The following is a 20,129-nucleotide window of genomic DNA, read 5'->3' on the forward strand; positions in this document are numbered from 1 at the left end:
AAAACAGTGTGCACTCTGGCCCAGCTACGCCTCTGGAGCTTCATGTGTGGTCATGACTGTTACTCCAGCTAATTTTGACAGTAGTCCTTATGGTGACTGGCAGCTTTAGTTAAAAAAAAACTCATTAAAAACAAAACCGTACTTGGCTAAACTCGCCATCCAATCCTATCAGTTGTACCACCTTGAGGACATGATTTTTTGTCAGTTGTAGATTTTAATTTTCTTCCCATTCCCCACTGCAGGAAGGGTAACCTGATCTGTTCTCAGAAAAGGAAATCCAATATGTCTTAAATCTATACTGTCAATCCTCTTTCTGTATTACCTTTTTGAATTGAAGTCACTGAGCAGGATCTTCTGTTTATTTACTTCATTTATATCCTGCCACGCTCCCTCGTGGGGATTCAGAGTAGCTTAGAGTGCTCTCTCCTCCATTCCTATCTTCACAGCAACCTTGTGTAGTAAGTGAGTCTGTGTGTGTGAGTGGCCCAAGTTCACGCAGCAAGCTTCTGAGGCAGAATGGGGGTTCGAGCAGGTGCCTCCCAGATCCCAGCTGGACAATAACCACTACACCACAGTGACTCTTCTGTTCTTCTCAAAGTATGGGTTTCTGACCGAAGGTAATTTTCTCCTTCAAGTACCTAAGTCCTCAGCCTGATTTCTTCAATTAGCTATGGCTAGAAAAAGACCCTTACATTAAAAGAACACCGTGTGGTAAGTGGGAAAACACACTGCTTTTGCTGTTTTTGCTGTTTATCGCACAGTTTAGCAAAGCTTAAGTAAAATCGTGGCCAAAAACATTGTCACCAAAAGAGTTTTCGGTGCATCTGAAACTCTTATATAAAATATGGAGGGAAAGGATAACTTAATGTTTATGGTGGTGAGGGGATCTTAGGAATGTGTAAACGTGCGTAGGGCAGGGCTTGACGACTGAGAGTAACCCATGAAGGCAGTACACAAGTTGCCCATTTTCACCATCTTCTGGCCCTGCTAAATGCAGGCTTGTGGGTAGGAAATTGATGAAATAATTGGAACAAGACAGGGAAGCAGGAAGAGCTGTGTTAGCTGAAGCATTCCAGCTAAGAAGGTTTTTAAAATCTGTAGTATGACACTTCCCACACTGAGAGTGGTTCATTTTTAGATGAGTGAAAATTATGAAGAAATTAAATTCGGTAACCGCGGGTGCCCTGTAGCATTCCAACTTGGCTTGCCCAGCCAAGATTCCCTTGGCATGGGAGTTTTTCAAGATCATTATTGTTTGAGATTGCTCAGTCTTAATTTACCTAACCAATTACTGCTATGGAGAATGGTTTCCCTGCTTTTCTTCTTAATGACAGCTAACATTGTTTTTGTGACCTTTGACTCTGCTCTTTACAGGGTTTTTTCTTCATAACTACTGAAGGGGCTGTGTGTGTGCGTATAGTACAGTGGTGGCGAACCTATGGCACGGGTGCCAGAGGTGGCACTCAGAGCCCTCTTTGTGGGCATGTGGGAACAGAGTTTGTCGTGGGGGGTGGTGGAAAACCCCAGTGATTTTCATGGGAGAAACTAAAGCATGATCCTTTACCTGGGAGTAAGCTCAGTTGCTGGCAATGGGGCTTGCTTTTGAGTAAACCCTCCTAGGGTTGTGATTCATCCATTCGAAGCGTTGCACGGTTGCTTCACCAAGCTTACTCACAAGTAACGCGCCTCGGAGCCTCTTTCTAAACTAAAACCTCAGTATTCAGGTTAAATTGCTGTGTTGGCACTTTGCGATAAATAAGTGGGTTTTGGGTTGCCATTTGGGCACTCTGTCTCAAAAAGGTTCGCCATCACTGGTATAGTATATATATCTGCCAATAAAGTTGGTTCTATGTGCCAGTGTAAAAACTTGCTGATCTTTTAAAGTGTTACTAAAACTTTTTATCCTTGATTCAACTATTCTTTAGGGGAATAATTTTCCTTCTTCTGCTGTGCCTTTGTGTGGTGAGCAGCCAAATCGAACAGTAACCAGTTTTTTTTTAAAAGGTGTTTATTACAGGGTAGCAAAAGTTGCTGGACTTTCCTCATTCAACTTGGTTGACCCCGGCAATTAATACTAATGCTATGTATACATTTGTTTACACGTTCATTCAGGAAAGCTGTACTTGCAACTCTGGTTGGATGCCTACAGGCTTAGGTGCTCTAATCAGTGGGGGGTTTTTTGTTTGGTATTTTAACTCGAATGCAAAATAATTTTAAAAGCTAAGCAGCAGTTACCTAAGGGTGGGGGGAAATGCACTCTACACATGCTCGAAGGCACTCTGTTCCTGACATCGCAAATAACCTGCAAGGAAGTCTAGCATACTAGGAGCATCTACCCAAAGTGTACTGCAAGGTTGGGTTTTGCAAAGAAAGGAATCGCAAAAGTTTCACACATTTGAAGCGGCAGGGTGACGCTTTTTGATTCAGCCAAGCCCCTCTTTATGAAACAAAACCTTTCTCATGAACGGGCTAACTACTGCTCCCGTCATGCAACGCGGCTGGGCCTTTCGGCGCGCAGCTGCAGGAACTACGGCGGCCGGCATGCCTCTTTCCGCGAGGCCTTCCCGGCATGCTTTGCGGAAGGGCCCTGCACAGCCGCACGGCGCTTCCCAGCAGCCCTAGAGAAAGCGATTGACTACACATCCCAGAATGCTTTGCGGTCTCCGTCTCTCTGTTTGAGGAAGTAGTAATAGCCGAGGAGGGTGAGTTTTTGTGGGTGCAGCGAAGCCTAGAGCGCCTTCTCTTTTTTGTTTGGTGGGGGTCAGCAGGGAATTTGAAAGGGCTAAGAATAGCAGCATGCTAGGTGTGGGGGGCTGAGGAGGGTCTTTTCCATGGGCCTTTCCCCTCTCTCCAGTATTCACATTTCCTTCCTCTCCTCCAGCCTCAGCTTCTTCCTTTTGGCTGCCCCAGTTCGGGGGGCTGAGGCAACAGAAGCGCCGCCACCATGAACCTGGAGCGAGTTTCCAACGAAGAGAAGCTCAATCTCTGTAGGAGATACTACTTAGGTGAGTGAGAATCGAAGACAGACGCAGCAGGCCTCAGGAATCAAAACCACACACACCACTTTCAAAAACTGCATGTTCACTCTGAATTAAATCCAGTAGAGCTCCGTGAGGCTTAGCCCTGGGCAGCTCTGCTGGATTTAATTCAGAGTGAACATGCAGTTTCTGAAAGTGGTGTGTGTGGTTTTGATTCCTGAGGCATGATCATAACCCAAGAAAGGAAAAGAGAGTCAGTTCTTCCACACACAACTTCTGTTATGGTTTTCCTAGACTGTGTGGTTGAGGGCTGGTAGTTTTTGCTATCAACTGTTTCCCCCACATCTATGGTTAGCATCTTCAGAGGCATGTCACCATGAGATGCTTCTGAAAATTCCAGCCACAGTTATGGATGAAATGCTAGGGGCAGAAACTACCAGACCATGACCACACAGCCTCGAAAATCCTCAACAGCCAGACTTCCTGATGGCTTTGCAGTTTGTAGTATGAGTCTCAGTTTTTCCGCTTTGGAGCCACAGAAAATCTGGCCACAGTGTTAGCAGTGTGCTTGTTTTGAGATGACCATTTTAGCTGCTTTTGTTATTTACTTTAAATATTCTTATGCCATCTTTTAACCCATCTTAAGGTTTCCAAGATGGCATATAGTAGAAAACATTAAAACCTTTTGAATAACCAAATAAGACAGAGCCCTTTGGGGGTTGGGCGGTCTATTAAGCCGAATAAAATAATAATAATAATAACAACAACAACAACAGTTTTCACTTGCTGGCAGAAGATAATGGTAGAGGAGGATGGACAAATCTCTCTGGGATGGGAACTCTGTAATTTTGGTGTTCTGATCAAGAAGGCCCTTTCTTGGATTGCCAGCCATCCAGCTTTATTAGAATACAAGGGCTCGCAAAGAAGGACCTCCAAAAATTATTGGTTGACTTGGTTCACATCACAGAATCATAGAGACCGTAAGGGATATCAAGTCTGACTTCCCGCCATGCAGGAATACACAATCAAAGCACTCCTGACAGATAGCCATCCTGCCTCCACTTAAAAACCTCCGAAGAAGGAGACTCCACAACACTCCCCATCTATCCAGGACTGAACACAGTAAGGATGAGTGAACTGGACTCTTTCTAATCAAGCTGTTTGGAGTAGAATGCCTCCCTTGAAACAAGCAGATGAGGAACAGGTCCTTTCTATTCAGTTTGACAGAGTCAGATGGACAAAACGGTGAAAGTAGGATGGAGAAGCGGTGAAAGTAGGGAGGGAATCCATAGTAGCAACTACAGGATTTCCAAGTTGTGGTACCCCTGGGAGAGTTCTGGAGAGTGTACATCTGCATGAGAGCCAGCATGGTGTAGTGGTTAAGAGCAGTGGACTCTAATCTGGAGAACCAGGTTTGACTCCCTATTCCTCTACATGAACGGTGGACTGCAGAATCTGCTGAACTAGATTAGTTTCCCCGCTCCTACATTCCTGCAGGGTGATGTTGGGCAATTCCCAGTTCTTTAGAACTCTCTCAGCCCCACCTACCTCACAAGGGGTCTGTTGTGGGGAGAGGAAAGGAGAGAAGTTTGTAAGATGCATTGAGTCTCCTTACAGGAGAGAAAGGCGGGGTATAAATCCAAACTCTTCTTTTTCTTCTTTTAAGGGAGGCTCAGGTGTCTTGGAGGAGTGGAAAGAAGCTATGTTTGCAGGCATCTGTAAAGAAAGAGTAGAGTTGGAAGAGAAGTATAATTTGTGGTTATTGGGCATCTGAATACTTAATTATGTGACTCTTCGTGATATGTCATGGTTTTGTCTCTGTTTACATTGTAATACAATCTGTAAGATCCTAGTAAGGAGGGGAGTTTGGATTTATACCCAGCCTTTCACTACTGTAAGGAGCCTCAGGGCAGCTTTCAAACTCCTTCCCTTCCTCTCCCCACAGCAGACACCTTGTGAGGTAGGTAGGGCTGGGAGTGTTCTGAGAGAACTGTGACTAGCCCATAGTCATCCAGCAGGGTTCATTCATAGGAGTGGAGAAACAAATCCACCAGATTAGAGTCCTCAATCCTTGGGGAGGAGTAGGGGAATCAAACCTGGTTCTCCTGAATAGAGTCCACTGCTCTTAACCACTACATCACGCTGGCTCTCTCTATTCCGTTTCTTTGTTTTTGAAAGAGGTAGCAGACCTTCAGACTTTAGCTATCGTTTATTTTGGGGCAAAGTAGGACCAATTTGTGTTGGAAATTTTACCTTATCCTTGCTGCAAAAGGGAACAGGGAAGTTTACATTTGGGAAGTGGAAAACACTCAGGATTGGGGTTGAGAATTCATCCATTCCATTTCCTAAACTTTGCCACTCAGGCCAGCTTGCAGAACTTTTGGTGAAACATAACTTTTGCCACAGTGAAAACTCATGAGTATGTGTGAATTTATGACATTAGACGTACTTCTCCATTTCTTGCTGATTTCCTTCTCCTGCCTCTCCAGGCGGCTTTGCTCTGCTACCTTTCCTGTGGTTGGTGAACGTCTTCTGGTTTTTCCGAGAGGCCTTTCTGGCACCAGTGTACACCGAGCAGCTGCAAATCAAACGCTGTGAGTTGCGCGTGTGCATGTGATGGTGGAGGGCTTAATGATGTGATTGGCACGTGGCAGGGTTTTTAAGACTCTTCTCCATCAAACTAGAGGCCCCTGTCTTCCAGCACTTCTAGGAAGTCCACAGGCAGCACATAAAGGCACCAACTTAGGGGTTGGTGGGGGACAGTGTCTAACGTCTATCCATCCCCATTGTTCTCCCCACACACATGTTATTCAGTAAGCATACGCCCTTTGAGTGTGGCGAATCTGTTTCACTGCTTTGCAAGGGACGAGGATCACTGGTTTGGATAGTGTGAGATAGGGGTGTCCTTGTACCTAGATGAGCTGGCTGCCGTGCCCTGGAATGCCTGGGCGGGGGGCGGGGGCTTGATCTCCGCTTGGCATTACCTCAAACCATTCCTCTTCCCAGATGTCCAGCGCTCGGCTGTGGGTCTCCTTTTCTGGGTGATCGTGCTCACCGTGTGGATCAGCATCTACCAGACGCACCGGGCCCAGTGGGGTGAGATGGGCGACTACCTCTCCTTCACCATCCCCCTGGGTACCCCCTGAGGAATCTCTTCCCATTCTGATCGCCAGCAGCAAGCTTCTAACTCTGCTTCCAGTGGACTTTCTGGGCAGGCAGTCGGCGGTCATTCTGACGTCTGTTCCTACAGAACTCACATGGCATCATGCTTTGGTGAATTGGAGAAGGGGCTGCCTCTCAGCGTTCCCCAGGATCCTCCATCTGGCATACTTCACTACAGGCTATTTGCAGAAGTGGTCAATAAATGCAGAATTTTCCACCTTTGTTTGCTCGCAATGTGGTACTTTTGGGGAAAGGGGGGGAGGTAAGAGTGGGGGGCAGAGTTTTCCTTTATGGTCTGTTCCTTTATGGTCAGTTCCAGAATGTTCTAGAGTATTCTAGAAAAAGCAAGTTTCAGAATGCTCTAGAAAATGTTGTAGAATGTTCTAGAAAAAAACAAATTCCGGAATGTTCAAGAAAATGTTCTAGAATATTCTGGAACGTGCTTTGCGCATGTGCAAAGCCCCAGGCATATGCCTACACAGACCATAAAGGAAGAACTGAAAAAGCTGGTTCTGCCTGACTCAACAAAAGGGGGCATGCCTCCCCAGGATGAAGGGATGACGTCTTTCCCCCGGATCTCTATTTACTGGAAAACTATAGCAGTATTGCAGGGAAAGGCCTCGATAGACCTCTGTTTTATTGCTTGGCTTTTGTTCTCAGTTTTCCACTTCACCCATGAAGAAGGCTGTGCCCATGTGACGCATAGCAATCCAACTTCAAAAAAAATGCCTTGGGTGCGAATTGCACGAGGTACATTCTTCAGGTGCATTGCCAGCAGTTTACCAGATAGGCAGGCTGGAACTGTACCGCTGCCTCAGAACTTTAGAAAAGAGCTGACTCTGCCCGGTTTGATGGCCAAGGTACCAACCCCTCCCCCAGCCCCCTTCAGATTATATGCAGCTAGATACAGCAGCAGCAGCTCTGACAGTTGAACATTTCGTAGGATGGGAGGAATGACGAACTAGTATTTATCTGGCACAAGCCAAAAGGGCATGAATGAATGGGTTCTTTCAGGTTGAAGCCCGACTTCCTAGCAGAAGAAGAAAATATACCGTGGAGTATGTTAGGGAAATGGGGGCTTGCTGGTTGGACGTTTATAGCTCCAGCGCTGGGTCTTCACACATGCTATGTGGGTCTGTGAAGTTGGACTGACAGCGTCCACTGCAGAATTTTGGATTTGTACCTGGGTCTCCTGCATACAGGAAATCCCCAGCAGCTATGAAAAGGCCTGTTTAAAATACCACTGAGTTGTTTCCAAGTGTTACCTTAGTTAGCATACACCAAGCATTATCAGCACGGTGCCCGGGGTGGTATGGCATCCATTAAAAGTTTTCCTGGCACCAGCCAAGTGTTTTTAGAAAGTTGGTGGAACCAGATGGGGCTTTTGCCGAGCAAAGCTTCTAATGGGGCATTAGAAACTTGATTGGCTGTGCAGGTTTTAAAAAAACAAACAAACATGGTTTTGGCAGAAGGTGCCATTGCAACACAAGGATCCTCACTGTGTTACTGGAGGTAAACTATAACGACCATTTGTAGATCTGGCTCTGCTTCCTATCGTCATCATGTTGTGGCTGTGTGCACTGAGAGCTAGCATGGTGTAAAGGTTAAGAGCAGGTGGATTCTAATCTGGAGAACCAGGTTTGATTCCCCACTCCTCCACCTGAGTGGCAGAGGCTTACCTGGTGAACCAGATGTGTTTCCGCACTCCTACACTCTTGCTGGGTGACCTTGGGCTAGTCACAGTTCTTCGGAACTCTCTCATCCCCACCTACCTCACCAGGTGTCTGTTGTGGAGAGAGAAAGGGAAAGGAGCTTGTAAGCCACCTTGAGTCTTCTTATAGGAGAGAAAGGTGGATATAAATCCAAACTTCTCTTCTTATACTGACAGAACTCCAAAGGTGCCCACAGACTAGAAAAGGTAGTGTACCCCCAGTGGACACTCCCCCTTCCTTTTTAAGACCTGTGTTCTCCTCTTATATTGATTTTTTATGGGGTTGCTGCATTTTTGATTGACACTTCCAGCCCGTTCTCTTCTGTATGTTCAAGTGGAGAAAATGGGATGTGTTTTACATAGCATTTGTGTGACAGGAGGAGATCTATGGCTACCAATCTTGATCCTTCTTGATCTCAGATTGCAAATGCCTTAGCAGACCAGGTGCTCAAGAGCAGCAGCAGCAGGCCATTGCTTTCACATCCTGCACCTGGTGGGCCACTGCGAGTAGCAGAGTGCTGGACTAGATGGACTCTGGTCTGATCCAGCAGGCTCTTTCTTATGTTCTTATGTGAATGGGGACTTAAAAGCGCATAACTCTGTGAAGTCCCGTTGACTGCAGCAGCTTTGAAAAAGACATTGTTAGTGACAAGGATGGGTTTTTGAGACACCTGGGCCTGCAGGTGATGCAACTGTTGGTGTACTTTACGCTAGCATTGCCTCCCTCTGCCTGCTCCTCTGGGCATTTTAGCTGCCAGAAACTGTACATTTGTAATCTGCTTTCCACCTGTGACCTTCAGTAACCGTTTGCAATGCACATGGCTCTCTCTGATGGAAGCAGCATCGTTTCATCTCCTGGCAAGTCTGATTCTGCTTGGCTTTTCTACACTTGTCTACCTGTGGCACCTTTAACAGGTGCCTCCAGCATGTACAATGGAACCATACTGCACCAATCAAACAGGGTCTAAAACAAGGGTCCCCAATGTCCAGAGGCATACCAACCTAAAATGGCACCAGGGCTCCTGCTGGGAGCTGCACCCCGCCCCATCAGGACAGGAGTGCAGTTGAATGTTGGTGAGTGGGGCTGGCTCTGCCCCCATTTCTCTATGTGGATCCAGCTTTAAACTGTACGCTTCCAGCCTGCAGCTGAGAGCTGCATCCAAGACCCACTGAGGCTGGGCTCAGACTGACCTCAGAGCCTGTCCCCTTCTAGGTTTATGCTGTTGGCTGCACCTCCAAGCTCCAAGGTGGAGCTGGGGTGGGGGGGCAGAGCAAACAGTATAAAGCTAGAAAAGGACAGGCTTTTAGGTCCACCTGAGCCCCCTCTCAGCAGGGCTTGGATCCAGCTCTCAGCTGCAGGCTGGAAGCCTACAGGTAAAGCCGGATCCAAACCTACTTGGCTCAGGCCAGGCTCAAGCACGTCCTTGCTGCTCCCCCAGTTGAATGCCTGCAAGCAGGGCTGTCCACACACCCCATCTTCACATGGAGACCATTGCCAGTGGGGCTCGCCCTGCCCTCGTCTTACTGGAAGAGAGTTGAGTTCTCAGATGATGGAATAAAGAAGAAGAAGAAGAAGAGTTTGGATTTATATCCCCCCTTTCTCTCCTGCAGGAGACTCAAAGGGGCTGACAATCTCCTTGCCCTTCCCCCCTCACAACAAACAACCTGTGAGGTAGGTGGGGCTGAGAGAGCTCTGAAAAGCTGTGACTAGCCCAAGGTCACCCAGCTGGCGTGTGTGGGAGTGTACAGGCTAATCTGAATTCCCCAGATAAGCCTCCACAGCTCAGGTGGCAGAGCTGGGAATCAAACCCGGTTCCTCCAGATCAGATACACGATCTCTTAACCTCCTACGCCACTGCTGCACGGTGAAGGAAACCATGAAGCTAACGTTCTTGTCTGAAACCCAGTTGTCTTGCGCTGAATCACTGTAATCCCACAATGCTATAGTCTCAGAAAAAGATGTTGTCTATTCCTCCCCTACAGAACTCAACACACCTGACCTTCTTTGTTGTAGAATGCTACACCTGGGTCCCAGTGCCTACCTAGCCCTGCTCCTCTTCATCCATTTGGAAGTAAAAATACATGCTCTTATATCAAAGAACCATGTTCAGTAATGCACAAAAAAACCCCGGTTTTGACAAAGGCAGAGGGTAAAAATGAATGATGATCCTCATGTTTGGTTGGAACTATAGTCTACTGCGGAAGCATACACTTTTCTCGACCACTGCACCTCAATTGTCTTGACCACTACACCTCAACTGTCCTTACAAACACTTTTTCTGAATATAACTACAGTTTTCCTCTTACCCGTCTGAGCTGTCTCTGAAGAGAGACTGTCTGTGAGTTATCGTTGGGGTTGCAAGGTAACAGCGTTACTAACCTCCAGGCCGGGCCTGATGTTCTCAAAATTACAGCCAATCTCCAAACCACTGAAATCACTTCCCTGGTGAAAATGGCAACTTTGGGGGGCAGATTCTATGGCAAGGGTGTCCAAGTCTGGCACTTCAGACGTTCATGGACTACAATTCCCATCAACCCCTGCTGGCATGGCCAATTGGCTGATGGAAATTTCAGTCCATGAACATCTGAAGTGTCAGACTTGGACACCCCTGTTCTATGGCATCTCTTTCTCACTCAGTACCTTCCCCTCTGCGCGCGTTGCCCCCCAATGTTCCAGGAATTTCCCACTATGCATTTGGCAGCCTTGTCCAGTTTTACCCCCTTTTCTCCTGTGCAGTTTGAATCAGGAATAAGGCGGGAGAGACAGAATCCATGCCTTCAAGACAGTTGTGGGAGAAGCAGATTATCTTCAACTGTTTAGCCTACAGAATAGAGTCTCTGCAATAGTGTCATGATGATTAGCTGGCCTTTCCCGTCTTTAAATAGACTGCTTGCATTTGATTCCATCCCTGAGCTTTAAAAAAATACTCACAGCTTGTTAGAGAATGACCACTCCTATAGCAAAATATGGGTTTCAGGACACATCTTTTAAAAAACACCGTAAGCAAATTATTGCGTGCTGAGAACTGAAGAAGTTCTGGATGACAGCTTGCCACCAGAGGAGAGCAAATGACTTGAAACCTTCTAAGAGGTCTCAGCATTTTGTGATTGGACATGGCTGTTTTGGAATTGGTCTGCCTGTTCTCCAAACCATCCACAGGTTTGACAAGGCTGGGAATACCTGGCCTAGCCTCTGTCTTGACCCTACAGTACGGACCCAGCTCTGTGTGTGCATGTTAAGGACCATCAAGTGTCTTCTGACTTATGGTGACCTCCAAATGTCCTATCATCAACAACCTTGCTCAGCTGTTGCAAACTGAGGACTGGGTCTTCCTTTATAAAGCCAGATTCAGGTAGTGGGGATCTCCTATTTTCTGTGGTAGGAAAAAGAACAGACAGTAATATTGTGGTACCCTACTCTGTTACAAACAAAAGTGCTATATTTGTTACTCGACAGGAAGCTCCATGTCAGGCCAAAATGAATCAGTGATGCTTTTCTGGTGAGAGGGAAAACTAGACATGTTGAATTCAACAAAAGAAAAGCACCTAATGAAAAGCATCTAATGAAATCACCAGTCTCTTCAAAGTCTTCAATGAAGGTTTCATTCAAAAGAGCTCCTGCTTCAATCTCTTGTTTTTTGTACAAGCAGTACAACTCAAAATATACAATTCACAAGAGCTTGTAGCTAAGATGTATATTCTAAACATAAACACAATTCTTAAAAAGCCTCATGGAATGACCAAACATTTATTCACATTTGCGCAAGCGGGTTACAAAATCAAATGTCAGCATTCAGTCAAAATACTGGAAATGGAAATAGGTAAATGGAATACGCATAACCAGTTTACTGACTGGGGCATGCTATTCAGCAAGGATGTTCATAGGATGAAACCCACTTACAGTGAACACAGCAGAAATCTTATTTTCCCTCTTCCAATCTGCTGATTCTAGGACTGCTCCCCTTTTATTTTCTGTCTCCCGTTTTGCCATCTCTGCTGCCGCCACAAATAATACCTCAGCTCAAGCTAGTATATACCTACTATCACGAAAGCAAGCCTGGGAGAGCCACGCTTGTTTCATTAAAACCTGGGTTCTTTTCTCCAATAACTCCAACCAGCTGAGGTCTCAACGATTTTCATTGAAAAACGGAAATAAAAGAAATAAAACATGATTGCGGTTAAGGGATTGCTTAGGTGGTTACATCCCTTTTGGTTCTTTGTCCCCGTTCCGGGAGCCCATGGCCCAGAGATGTTTCTCTGACCACGTCTCAAGATGGAATTCCAAAACCTTTGTTTTCCTCTTCTCAGGAAAACTCTGTTCAGGCCATGAGGTAACTTAGGCCTTCGAAGTTTCATCCTAGCACAGTGGTGGCGAACCTTTGGCACTCCAGATGTTATGGACTACAATTCCCATCAGCCCCTGCCAGCATGGCCAATTGGCCATGCTGGCAGGCTGGACACTGTCGCTCATAATGGTCATCTGGATGCTATAGGCTCGCCTCCTATGATCTAACACCTCTGCATATATTTTCCTGTCCTCCTTCCAGGAGATCAAAAAAAGGCAAAAGATGCTTTTCACAGTCATATGTGACTTCGCGCTTTACTGTAACGATAGCATCATTCACATGACTTACGCCTTTTTTTGACGAGATGAAGTCTGTAAACTCCATAAGTCTCACATACTTCAGCTTCCTAATAATACTGGTTGCATAATATCACATGTTTCTAGCTAATACATAGTTCAGCTAACTATTTTCCATCACACCTACCTACTGCTCTCTTTTGGATTTGGGGTTGTTTGCTCCAGGGGAATACCTGGCGTTTTGGGCGATTTGGAACTTGAGGAGAGCGCATAATGCCATAGAGTCCACCTTCCAAAGCAGCCATTTTCTCCAACTCTGTCACCTGGAGATCAGTTGTAATAGTGAGAGATCTCCAGCTATGGCCTGGAAGTTGGCCATCCAACTTGGACTCCGCTTGAAATGCTTGTTGTGGAGAGACGAGCCACCCAAGTTGAGGGACGACATCTTGTTTGGCCTGGTGCGAAACTGCAGCCTCTCCAGTTCTTTTGCGCAGCTAACTGTGGGAGCTCTTTGCCTTCCCCTTCAGGGCTGCCTGCCATTCCTGCCTCTTTGATTCTCCACCTCTTCCCTCCAGCTAGTTCAGCGTAGCTTTAGTATTCAAAGCTGGTGTACAAAAGAATACACCCTTCAGGTCTGAACTGCAAAATCCCCTGTGTTTCTTAAGAGCAATCGCTAATGTGGATTGACATCTTGTCTGAGTAGGTATTTAAAGAATGCTACGGGACCACGGCCCTTTTAATAATCGTTTGCTAGCCAGACTGTGTCACAGGGGTGCTTGAAACAAATGCAGCAGAAGAGTTAGGAAAAGACAGATAATATGGTGTGGTGCAGTAGTTGACATGTTGAACGAGAATCTATTCTATTCATTTACATTTATTCCCCACCCTTTACCATAGTCTCAGGGTGAGTTACAATAAAAATCATACAACAGTAAAACTTCCACAACAAAGAAAATCCCCTATCCTAACCCCCCCCCCTCCCCCCCAATAGGCTGAAATCTCCAGCACCCAAGAAGGGAGTGTGTATATGCTAGGCACCTAGCTTGGAGGGACTGATGGGAGGGAGTCAGCCAAATGCCTGGGCGAAGAAGGCAGTCTTTGCCAGGCGCCAAAACTCCAGGAGACCCAGGTTCAAATCCTGTCTGCCACGGCAGTTTGTTGGGAGATCTTGGTTCACTCACTGTCTCTTTCGGCTACCCTACCTCACAGGGTTATAGACCAGATGAGAGAAAAAGCACCATAAGCTGCTCTTGGTTCCCACTGGGGAGAAAAGTGGGGTATAAACAAAATAAATAATCGATTTGTTTGTATACTGTACTGTTATTTGTTTTTTGTTTGTTTGTTTTATTTGTACACCGCTCTGAGCCCTTTGGGGATAGAGCAGTCTATCAAATCTCATTGTTGTTGTTATTATTATTGTTGTTATTATTATTATTATTATTATTATTATTATTATTATTATTATTATTATTATTATTATATAATTATATAATACCTGGCCTAGCCTCTGTCTTGACCCTACAGTACAGACCCAGCTCTGTGTGTGTATGTTAAGGACCACCAAGTCTCTTCTGACTTATGGTGACCTCCAATTGCCTTTCATTATATTATATTATATTATTATATTATTATATAATTAATTATTATTATCCCGGTGACAGCAGGGTCATTGAAAAAGAACACGAGAAGGTCACTAGATACCGCGATTTGAAAATCGAGCTTCAGCGTCTATGGCACAAACCAGCTGAGGTCATCCCAGTGATAATCGGCACGCTGGGCGCTATCCCAAAAACACTAGGGCAGCACTTGAAACATCTTCGAATTGACAAAATTAACATCTGTCAAATTCAGAAGGCAGCCCTGCTGGGATCCGCACAAATACTACGCCGATACATTACAACTTCCTAGGCCTCTGGGTGAGGCTCGAATTGTAATGAAGGCCAACAACCAGCTAAAGATCTGGCAGCTGCGAAATCTACAATTAATAATAATAATAATAATAATAATAATAATAATAATAATAATAATAATAATAATAATAATAATACCACCACCACCTTTGGCACTCCAGATGTTGTGGACTGCGGTTCCCATCAGCCCCTGCCAGCATGGCCAATTGGCTGATGGTGGGGGCTGATGGGAATTGTGGTTCGTGGCATCTGGGGTGCCAAGGGTTCACTGCCACGGGTATAGGTGGACCCTGGAAGTGGTCTCCAAGGTATACTCCTTAGAATTTTTTACCTTCCTCCCACCACCTATTCTTCAATCTATAATACCTTCTGTCCATCTTGAACCTATTGCTTGCCAATGTTGTCGGGTGCCCTACGTTCTAACATTTTGGGGGAGGAAGAAAAGGTTCTCTCTTTCTGCCCCATGCATAATTTTGTGAACCTCTATCATACTTCCTCCCAGTTGTCCTTTTCTAAACTGAAAAGTCTCTTTGAGAACCTTTGCTTATTTAGGTTACACCTCATTCACCTCAGGGTATCATCCGATAGCAAGTAATTTGGGTGCAGATATTCTCAGCAGCCTCTTCCCAAGAGACCCCTTTCTGGTGCTGCGTGGCCTTCCCGCTTGTTTTCCCATTCCTCGGTCACTTGATCCTACTACGTGTGCCGAGAGCATTTTGTTTTTAGCAGCCCAACCTCTTGGGAATCAGAGCCTCTGAGTCATCCAGTCCCAGCTTAGCCCACTGATGCTCTGTCCAGAAATGCACCCACCTCTTAACTCTACATTTGCCCCAACACAAAAACGTGGCTCCTCTCTCTACAGAGCACCCACTCTGTATCATTTACACAATGCCCTTGTGCCGGAATGTCACCAGATTACTACCTCCATTCCAGTTCCAGATCCCCTTTTGAAAGGCATTTAGACATACCCATTTGTGCCAGAATATAAATGGGGCAGGGAGTTCTCCCTTAACATTCACTTGCTGTTGAAATCAGTGCAGTGGGGTGTTTAAGTGTGTCAGACTATGACCTGTGGGGCTAAGGTGAAAATCCCCATCCTGCCATGGAAGTATACTGGGTGACTGGGTCATTTTCATTTTCTCTCTGGTTTACTCTCCTATACTCTCATTCAGAGTCAGTTCAGGTAAGTGTGAAGAAGAAGAAGAAGAAGAAGAAGAAGAAGAAGAAGAAGAAGAAGAAGAAGAAGAAGAAGAAGAAGAAGAAGAAGAAGAAGAAGAAGAAGAAGAAGAAGAAGAAGAAGAAGAAGAAGAAGAAGAAGAAGAAGTAGCAGTAGTAGCAGTAGTAGCAGTAGTAGTAAGAGGAAGAGGTGGTTGGATTTATATCCCACTGCTCTCTCCAGCAAGGAGACTCAAAGGGACTCAAACTCCTTTCCATTCCTCTCCCCACAACAGACACCTTGTGAGGTAGGTGGGGCTGAGGGAGTTCCGAAGAACTGTGACTAGCCCAAGATCACCCAGCAGGAGTATAGGAGTGCGGAAACACATCTGGTACACCAGATAAGCCTCTGCCACTTAGGTGGAGGAGTGGGGAATCAAACCCGGTTCTCCAGATTAGAATCCACCAGCTCTTAACCACTACACAGGCAGGCAACCAATATATATCTGTGTATAGGCTAGACTATTAGAGTAGGTGTTATTGCAAGGCTATTGTCAGTATATACTAGGCTTAACTATGGGAGGTGGCAGCGAGGGGGCAGAATATGGGTACCAGAGTTCCCAGTGGTCTGGGGGGGGCCAGGGGTAGATATGGCGGTAGCAGGGGGCCATATGAGAGAAGGGGGGGGAGATGTATTTATGCTCGACCCCCTTCACAGCCCTCCGGCCTATCCCGAGGCATGTGGGCAGTGGGGCTCAGGTATACCCTACTTCGAGCCTGGTGTTGATTAATGCCAGGTCCATTAATAATAAAACAACGACACTCGAGAGATTTCCTGAGGGGTGCAGTCAGTGGACCTGGCCTACATCACTGAGACCTGGGTGCGTAGGCGAAACGGTGCGCCTTGAGCGAAGTCTAACCCCCAGGTTTAACTATCCACCAACCTCGAACACAGGGCCGGGGGGGAGGTGTGGCGATGTTCATCGGGGAGTCTATAGCCTTCAGGGCGGTCCCTGCCCCTCAAATTTCGAGGTTCGAAGGTGTGCCGGACTGGAGTGGCTGTCAAGGGAGAGGTTGGCCGTTCTCCTGGTGTACCCGATTTTAGCGCACCCGGTGACGACCTGCCACGGCTACTGGAGGTGGTGGCCGGGTGGGCACTGCGATTCCCTCGACTTGTTGTCTTGGGGGATTTCAACATCCATGTGGACTACTACCTCATGCCCTCAGCGACAGCGGACAGTGTCATCCATGGCGGCGCTGGGACTCTCCCTGGCCCACACACTGGCGCCACCACTCATGAGGCCGGTCACACTTTGAACCACAGTTTTGGGGCAGGAGTAGACAACAGTGGTATCCTCTGTTAGCAGAGTGCGGTGGTCCGACCATTTTGCCCTGAGACCGGGTGGATTTGCCGCGCCAATCCCGTCTAGGCTGACGGACTTGTTTATGTCCGCCCGAGGGGACTTATGGAACCAGATAGGTTCCTAGATGCTCTGCGGGACCTTCAAGGCTAAGCCCTCGATGAGCAGGTGACAGGCTGGAATTCCAGGCTCTCACAGTGCCATCGAGGGAGATTGCTCCCATGCGCCCTCTGCGTCCCAGCTTACGGCAGGCCCCTTGGTATACCACCGAGGAGCTTCGCCAAATGAAAGCGGAAACTCAGGCGGCTAGAGCGAGTGTGGAGGAAGCTCCGTGGCGAAGGAGGTGTGAACAACTTATGGGGCGTTTATGAAGGCCTATGAGTTGGCGACACGGAGGGCGAAGAATACTTATTTCTCGTCCTCCCTCGCATCTGCTAGCTCCCGTAGCCACAACTTTTTTGGGATCGTTCGATCCCTCACCTGCTTTGGTGGAGGGGTCTACAAATTCTCAGTTGGCAATTGGCTGTGAGGCATTTCGGAGCTTTTTTTGTAGATAAAGTCGCATCCCTCCGCCGGGACCTTCCGGCCACGCTTGATCTAGTAACAGAACTCGAGGCTCTCCTATTGACTTCGGAGTCCTGAATCTGGACCGGTTCCCCTACTCTGTGAGTCCGATGTTGACAGAGCCCCTAGCTGCTGTTAGACCTACTACCTGTCCTCTGGATCTGTACCCCTCCTGGCTGATTAAAGCTTGCCGGGAGGAGTTACGACCCCACCTGTTGAATATAGTTAACTGCTCCCTTGAGAGCGGGGTATTTCCGGGTGGGTTGAAGGGGAGGCAGTGGTCCGCTTACTCTTAAAAAGACCATCCTTAGATCCTGGAGATCTGGCCAATTACTGCGTCCCGTTTCGAACTTGTCGTTCCTCGAGAAGGTAGTTGAGAGAGTGGTGTTAAAGACAGCTTCAGGGCTTTCTGGAGGACACATCGGCACTTCGATCCCTTCCAGTCCGGCTTCCGTGCTGGGCATGGGGCCGAGAACCCGTTCTCATCGCCATCACAGATATGCTCCGCGTATGCAGCTAGACAGTAGGCGGATTAGCGCTGCTGGTATTGCTCGATCTTACAGCAGAGCTTGATGTCGTCGATCCCGACCTTTTGATCCACCGCCTGGCTGCCTCTGGAGTGTGAGGCACAGTCCTTCAATGGATTACCTCGTTTCTCCAGGGTGGGGGCCAGCAGCGGGTATGAGATGCTGGGGATGAGGCCTCCCACAGAGCCCCACTTGGTAGCCAGGGTTCCCTCAGAGGGCCTTGCTTTCCCAACTCTTATTTAACATCTACATGCAGCCTACAGCTCAGCTGGTGCGGAGTTTTGGGCTGGTCTGTCACCAATATGCGGATGACACCCAGCTCATTCTGTTGATGGAGGGGGGAGCGACCTCCGCCCCTGCAGCTCTACAGCACTGTCTGGAAGTGGGAGTTGCTGGTTGAGTTTGAGACAGAGTAGGTTGAAAGCTTAGCCCAACGAAGATGGAGGTCCTTTGGCTGGGCCGGGGGGAGGGACAGAGGGCTCAGCCGCCGAATCTGGAGGGGGTCATGGCCAGCCCCAACATCTCTGGCTGGCAACCTGGGGGTCACTGGGCTCTTCATTATCTATGGAGAACCAGGTGGCCCATGTTACCCAGGTTAGCGTTCTTCCACCTTCGCCAGGCACGGCGGCTGGCTCACCCCATCTCTCCCAGTCCGACCACAGCCCGCACCAGCCAGTCCATGCGGCCAGGTCACCTCAAGGCTTGATTATTGTAACTTCGCTCTCACAGCGGTGCCCCCACTTATGACTGATCCGGAGGCTTCAGAAGCTGGTCCAGAATGCAGCTGACCGCGGCTTCTAACAGGTGGTGATTTATTCAGATCATATCACCCCTGTGCTGTGCCGTCTGCACTGGCACCGGTGGAGTTCCGGATGCGTTTTCCAAGGTGCTGGTTTTAACCTTTAAGGCCTTACGCGGCATGGGGCCCACATACCTGCGGAACCCAGCATCACCCCTTATGTCCCACTTAGGTGGCTGGCAGCTGCGGCAGCGGCAGGTCTACTGGTGACCCCTGGTCCTGCAACGATATGGCTGGCCTCAACCCGGGCCAGAGCCTTTACGACTCTGGCCCCCCGCCAGGTGGAATGCCCACCTCCGGCTGTGCGGGCCCACCACCCAGGACCTTAATGAGTTCCGCGGAGGCCTGCAAGGCAGAGCTCCCACCGGGCTTTCGGGGAGGCCCGACCCGTAGAAGAAGAAGAAGAAGAAGAAGAAGAAGAAGAAGAAGAAGAAGAAGAAGTAGCAGTAGTAGCAGTAGTAAGAGGAAGAGGAAGAGGTGGTTGGATTTATATCCCACTGCTCTCTCCAGCAAGGAGACTCAAAGGGACTCAAACTCCTTTCCATTCCTCTCCCCACAACAGACACCTTGTGAGGTAGGTGGGGCTGAGGGAGTTCCGAAGAACTGTGACTAGCCCAAGATCACCCAGCAGGAGTATAGGAGTGCGGAAACACATCTGGTACACCAGATAAGCCTCTGCCACTTAGGTGGAGGAGTGGGGAATCAAACCCGGTTCTCCAGATTAGAATCCACCAGCTCTTAACCACTACACCACGCTGGCTGTCTCACCTGTGAGGAAACTCAAAGGAACATAAATGTCCATTCCACCAGATCCATCACAGTGTGACCTGCCTCAAATAAGTGACTGACGGCCAATATTTACTTCATTTATAACCTTTTCTCTGCAACGGGGACCCAAAGTTGCTGTCATCATTTCCCTTTCCTTCAGATTATCCTCACAACCACCCTGCAGGGTAGGTTAGTCTGAGAGTGTGTGACTAGCCCAAGGTCACCTATCAAACTTCTGTGGCAGAGAGTGAATTTGAATTTGCATCTCCCAAATATTTGGTCCAGCACTCTTATCACCCCACACTGGCTTTCAGTTCTATGGGGAAGAGTGAACTACTGCACTCAGGGACAGAAAGGAGAGACACTGTTTTCCTTCCACTGTTGATACTGCAGGTCCTATTTTCATTGTGCGGGACTCCACAGAGGAAGTAAACGTGTTTCTGTGCATACAGCCTATGGCGATGCCTCTCTGTCTCTCTCTGACGCACTGACACTGCTTCCAACAATGACAAACTTTTCCCATGCACGCACGCCCACTCCTCTCGATGATGGATGTTTGTTTGGCTTGTCAGATATAAATAAAAGGTCCTGTTATTTTTTCCAGTGTGCATC

The 20,129-nt window shown here is 47.6% G+C and overlaps 1 protein-coding gene across 2 annotated transcripts; it reads left to right on the top strand.

Moving 5' to 3' along the window:
- The first annotated feature begins 2,568 nt into the window (after positions 1-2,568).
- Positions 2,569-6,362, top strand: PSENEN (presenilin enhancer, gamma-secretase subunit). Of its 2 annotated transcripts, XM_048499141.1 has the most exons (4): positions 2,569-2,702; positions 2,882-3,005; positions 5,468-5,572; positions 5,985-6,362. In XM_048499141.1, exons 2-4 carry the CDS (start codon positions 2,945-2,947, stop codon positions 6,122-6,124), a joined length of 306 nt encoding a protein of 101 aa, XP_048355098.1. In that variant the 5' UTR covers positions 2,569-2,702; positions 2,882-2,944; the 3' UTR covers positions 6,125-6,362. The 2 variants fall into 2 exon arrangements, with proteins under 2 accessions (XP_048355098.1, XP_048355097.1); XM_048499140.1 differs by lacking the exon at positions 2,569-2,702 and having other exon boundaries at positions 2,713-3,005.
- Positions 6,363-20,129: the final 13,767 nt, after the last annotated feature.

This window comes from Sphaerodactylus townsendi, linkage group LG06 (assembly GCF_021028975.2).
Source record: "Sphaerodactylus townsendi isolate TG3544 linkage group LG06, MPM_Stown_v2.3, whole genome shotgun sequence".
In the NCBI taxonomy this organism is placed as follows: Eukaryota; Metazoa; Chordata; class Lepidosauria; order Squamata; family Sphaerodactylidae; genus Sphaerodactylus; species Sphaerodactylus townsendi.